The sequence below is a fragment of the Austrofundulus limnaeus genome, unplaced genomic scaffold (genome assembly GCF_001266775.1).
Source record: "Austrofundulus limnaeus strain Quisiro unplaced genomic scaffold, Austrofundulus_limnaeus-1.0 Scaffold29, whole genome shotgun sequence".
NCBI lineage: Eukaryota > Metazoa > Chordata > Actinopteri > Cyprinodontiformes > Rivulidae > Austrofundulus > Austrofundulus limnaeus.
In genome coordinates, this window is record NW_013952431.1 from 607,668 (window position 1) to 613,290 (window position 5,623).

The following is a 5,623-nucleotide window of genomic DNA, read 5'->3' on the forward strand; positions in this document are numbered from 1 at the left end:
CCATCCATCCATCCATCCATCCATCCATCCATCCATCCTTCCATCCATCCATCCATCCATCCATCCATCATCCATCCATTTACCTATGAATCCATTTACACAGCTACCCACCCCATCTATCGTCATTTGAATCACTTATCGTTAAGAAATGTCAAAATCTCTGTTTATTGCCCAATATGACTAAAAGTGATCATCTCCGTACATTCACTAAACTTGCAGCAATTTAGTCGAAAGGAATTCTCAGATTTTATTTTACATTAGTAAGAAAAAAAAATGTTCAGTGCTAAATTACAGTAAGGTGTATGTTTTTTTTAAAAAAAATGCATTTTTGAGGAAAATAATTCTTCAAACTCAATGAATGCTTTGTTGAAAAGGTCGCCTTATGAAAAAGAGGCACAGACATCTAATAACTGCCTTTTCTTTAATGCACGCTGGCATGTTGATGCAGTTTAAAGTTGTTCAAATGTTGTGTCAAACTGTGTCGCTTTTGGGCTTCGTTCACTTGTTTATTCATCCGTCCGTGCATCCGTTCGTTCGTTTATTCATTCACTCACTRAACAAAATTAAATTTATGCCCCAGATAGGTGTTACAGCAGCAAGTTCACACCTATCTACTGAGATAACTCTATTTTCCACACTGCCCTGTGTCTATGGGACTTTCTGTGCCCTTTGTATAAAAGAAACATTTGAATTTTAGCAGCATTCACTCATTAATGTTCATAGAACAAAATGAATGCAGTAATTTTAAGTTACGAATCATGCCATGATTTAACAGAGAACGGATAGTGAGGAAATAAAAAGGACATTGAAGAGAACAAGAGTACTGTATTAAATGTGGATGAGATAAAAAATACAAAAGATTTAAAAAGTGGACAAAGAGTGATGTAAAAGAATGAAAATTTAGACTTCCACTGCTTGTGATGTTTCTTTATCATTTTCTATCATAACTGCTGATCACTAAGACACCATGTTTTAACTATAAACAGACCAATAAAGCCAATAAGTGTTTTGTGAGTTATMTATTACAATCCTCACCATCTTCCAATGTTGTAGCATTGATCTCGGAGCTTGAAGGTCCTGTGCCTGCTCTGTTGAAGGCCTGGACAACCACGCCATATTGAGCAAACTTCTTCAGGTTGTCAAGAGTGTAGACCTCACTGTCTCCAGTGGCTTTCATCTCAACGATGCTGTACTGGCCATTACTCCCAGGGCCGTTCTCTCTGTAACCAATCTGGTACCCCCGGATCACCCCATTCTGAAGCTCTTTCCTTGGAGCCTGGTAGATCACAGCATCAGAAAAAAGATAAGTTACATAAAGTAACCGGGCAACGTTGTTTGACACAATCAGCCTTGTGTGAGCTCAACTCTTTCATAAAGTTTAATAAAAAAGAAAAAATAAGTAGGTCCTCTGGATGGGTTCTTCTTTACTGAAAAGTTTCATCTCTCCTCCAAGACACTTCTTCAGTCTGATGAGTTGCAGGTGAACTCAGCCTTATAAGCACTGCCTCCACATGGACAAACAGGTTAGTCACATGCAAAAGAGGACCATCACCCAACAAATAGGCTTTATTAGCTCTTTTGTTCATAGAGGGTCATGTGCCCCATTTAGTATATGCTGTTAAGTGTCAGGAGGACTGTGATCAGTCATACATTGGGGAAACAAAACAGCCAATGTTCAAAAGAATGAGCCAACACAGATGAGCTACGTTGTCGGGTCAGGACTCTGCAGTTTACATTCATCTACAGGCCAGCGGTTAGTCTTTCAGGGATGAAGATGTTCTCATCTTTGATAGAGAGGAACGCTGGTTTGACAGAGGAGTAAAGGAAGCCATTTTTGTGAAGAAAAACCATCCAGCATTAAACAGAGGTGGAGGCCTTTGTGTCCAGTTGCCCTCCTCCAACAATGCTGCTATTGCAAGTATGACTCAGCCCCCGGTGAGCAAAAAGTATGAATCAGGGCCCCAATGATACCAACACAAAGAGGGAGAGAGGGACAAAAACAAGGAGACATTGAACCCCGCTTGCACTCACTACATACAAATAAAACACCAAATAACCACAGCCGAAACATTCCAAACCAGTAAGTCAGGTGATGAGGCACATGACCCTCTACGAACAATAGAGCTAATCAAGCCTATTCTTAGGCGATGGCCCTCTTTTGCATGCGACTAACCTGTTTGTCCATGTGGAGGCAGTGCTTATAAGGCTGAGTTCACCTGAAACTCATCAGACTGAAGAAGTCTTTTGGAGGAGAGATGAAACATTTCACTGAAGAAGAACCCATCCAGAGGACCTACTTATTTTTTCTTTTTGATTTTTTTTCTACCTGGATTACTGAGATGCGTCAGGACATAAAGTTTAAACTTCACTTCAAAACAATTAATTAGTGTAATGTATTGTTTGAAAATTCTGAACTAAATTTACAATCCCAACATGAATTTTGTTCATTTATTACAAGTTTAGATTTTTAAAAAGTTGCCAAATGTTAACCATTTATGAAATAGTATATTTATTTCTTCATGATGTGTTTCCTGCTTTTTACTGCCTCTTTTCACCTTTTGCTAACTCTGCTCTCCCATAAACAAGTCATATATTTGTGTGACAAAGTAAGAAATTAAAAGACTACTTAACAAATTAGTACATATTCTTTAGAATCTCAGGTAAGTGGTGAAAATAATGCACCTTCCAAGTTACTCTGATACTTTGAGAGGTCACTGCCTGAAGGGTCACATCCATCGGTGGACCATCAGGCTCTACAGAGGGAGAGACAAAAAGACAGACGGCTCACTAATATCCCAAAATTTTGTTTTTGTAAATATATTTTTTTCCTAATTATTATAGTATAATAAAAGTTTTTAATTGTTAAATCCAAAGAGAAATCAAATCACATTTCCAAAGACACAGTCAGCTAAACTCAATCTTTTCAAGAAAACTCACGTGCTTCCTCTGTACTGATGGTGAGCTCCTTACTGGCCTCACTCTTGCCTATTGCATTGTAGGAAAACATCCGTATGCTGTAGACAGAGGCAGGGTGAAGGTCCACAATGTTGGCCTGATTGTTTGTGGGGGAGATGTTTCGCGTGGCGTGCTTCAGCTCCCATGAATCTGGCAAGACAGAGGAGAATAACTGACGTTGCATCCGTCGTTTGTTTCGTCCATTTCAAAAGGAAAAAAAAGGTGAGACAGTTTTATGTTTTACAATGCTCAGTAGAAACGTCAGCAAGGTGGTACCTGCAGCCTGGCAAAATGTACCTGTCTTGTTTTTATATTCAATATCGTAGGAGGTGATGACACTGTTCCCATCAAATCTCTGCGTCCACCTGAGATTCATACTGCGATCTTTCACTTCTCGGACCTCCAGCTCTGGAGGGTCTGGAGGTTCTGAGGATTCAAAGGACACATTAAACAAAAGGGAGGCAAGGGGAAACATATCACAAAAAAATGAATACCACAAAGGGAACGTATCATGCAAAAATCACTTTTATAGGCATTAAATATATTGTCTTGTGTACTTGGAGTCTCTAGGAGTGCAGAAAAGTTGAATTTAGTCTCTCCTGGTGCTGTGTAGATATCTTTATATTCTGTTTGGGTCATTTTTTTTTAAACCCGTTCAGTTTATCTTGTTTTCTGAACTGTTAGATCACAGAGTTTGCAACAGAACTTCTAAATAAGGTCTGGACTTACTAAGTACAATTTCTTCCTCTTCAATCTCCTCTGGCTCCAACATGTAAGGAGGGCAAGTTGTCCCATGTTGGCATCTTTTAATTCATTCATAAACAAAGAATTTCTGCGCTGCTACATAGTTGTAAACTCTTCTATCGAGCTACAGTGGACCACTCTGGAAGATGGAGGGGTGCGAGGTGCAAAGCATCTCATTTGAATTTAAAGAGACAGCATCAAAATGAGTTGATCTGAGACACAACTTGTAATGGAAAAATCAGAAAAACGAAAACATAAAAAGGGAGAAAGGGGCTTGTGAGTTACACTAAGGAGGAATTCAAACCAAAGCATTGCAGTTCCACTTTACATAGACCTCAAGTGAACGACTTAAATGTAAAAACAAATTTATAAAAGCATGATGTCTCCTTTAAAAATTAAACTGAAGACAAACATGTTTTTGGGTTATAGTTCTCAACTTAAAGCAATGTTTCTGAGGTAGATGCATTTTGATACAAATGGCTACCTTGCACAGTGAGCTGGATAAGGCCTCGTCCTTCTCCGTAAGAGTTGATGGCATGACAAGAAAAGAAAACAGAATCCTCACGCTCTGCTGGCTTTAGCTGCAGTAAGAAAGGTAGAAAGAGAAAAGTCAGAGAGACAAACAAGCAGAGGTTGAAATTTTACCAAATTTTTAAAGCAAAAAATACATACTTTTTTTTGTTACATTCAAAACGTAAAAAAAAATTATGCACTCTAAAGTATAAGGTTTTTAATTTACTGAACCAAGTTCTGTCAATTGGTTCCAATGAACTGAGTTGACAGTAAAGCAATTTACACATTTTCTTTAAAAGAAAAATATAACTCATCCATTCTGAAAGGGGAGTAACACTTGAGAAGTTGTTTTAAATGTTTAATAAAATGTACTGTTTCAGTCATTTGCAAATAATTTACAAAGATTATTATTTACATTAAAACAGAATAGCAAATAGTTAAAGCGGCAATATCATGTAAAATCAACTTTTTTGAGTTTTATATCATGCTATAATGTTATACTCTCGTAAAAAAACATGCCCAAAGCCTTGCTTTGACTCATTCATGAAGGTTTGAGAAATTCTGCAGTGTTTTTAGGCAGCCATGCTGAGGAGCAAAACGACAGGTGGGGACCAGGAACGCCTTTTAGGACAAGAAATGCCCCTGGGTTGTGTCTTTAAGCCGAGCTTCCTCATCATGGAGCACACCTCCCCACCCCCCACCCCACACACCCCGCTCATGACCCCTGCAGGCTCTTGGCAGTAAGAAACAAACAGTGAAAGTGAAAGTTTAAACTTAGTCTGCTTCTCTTAACACTTTTTCTCCCTCAGTGAAGCTCTTTTCAGATTCAAAATACCTTTGAAGAAATGTATTTTCAGATGCCAAATAAACTGCATCATAGCACACGCGTAAACACCCCCCCCCCCGCACTGAAATAAATGGGACAGAAGCGGAAGGTGGTTCTTAAAGAGAAGGAGGACAATTTCAAAGCGTTTAGAAGAGGAAGTGATGAGAAGATAGTTTTATTTTAAATTTAAACATAAAAACAGCATTTTAATAACAACTAAAGGTGACATAGATACTTTATTATGGTACAGTATGTAAATTTATGCCTGAATAGCGCATAATATTGCCCTTTAAAAAATTATTAATTCCATTATTATGGTTACTGCAGGGGACCCTGGCGGTCTGATCCTCGGCTACAGAAGCTGGCTCTTGGGACGTGGAACGTCACTTCTCTGATGGGGAAGGAGCCGGAGCTAGTGTGCGAGGCTGAGAGGTTTCGGCTAGAAATAGTCGGCCTCACCTCGACGCATGGCTCTGGTTCTCTGGCTAATGTCTCTCCTTGAGAGGGGCTGGACACACTTCCACTCTGGAGTTGCCTGCGGTGAGAGGCGCCGGGCGGGAGTGGGCATACTTGTTGTCCCCCATC

The 5,623-nt window shown here is 39.2% G+C and overlaps 1 protein-coding gene across 1 annotated transcript in view; it reads right to left on the minus strand.

The window, feature by feature from the left end:
* The window catches only part of LOC106515392 (Down syndrome cell adhesion molecule-like protein 1), a 41,760-nt gene that overhangs the window by 17,192 nt on the left and 18,945 nt on the right, over nt 1-5,623 (minus strand). The window contains exons 11-15 of the mRNA XM_014005188.1: nt 4,184-4,280; nt 3,253-3,381; nt 2,938-3,105; nt 2,683-2,753; nt 1,036-1,276 (exon numbers count right to left, since the gene is read on the minus strand). Coding sequence (XP_013860642.1) covers nt 1,036-1,276; nt 2,683-2,753; nt 2,938-3,105; nt 3,253-3,381; nt 4,184-4,280 — 706 coding nt within the window. The remainder of the gene's footprint in view (nt 1-1,035; nt 1,277-2,682; nt 2,754-2,937; nt 3,106-3,252; nt 3,382-4,183; nt 4,281-5,623) is intronic.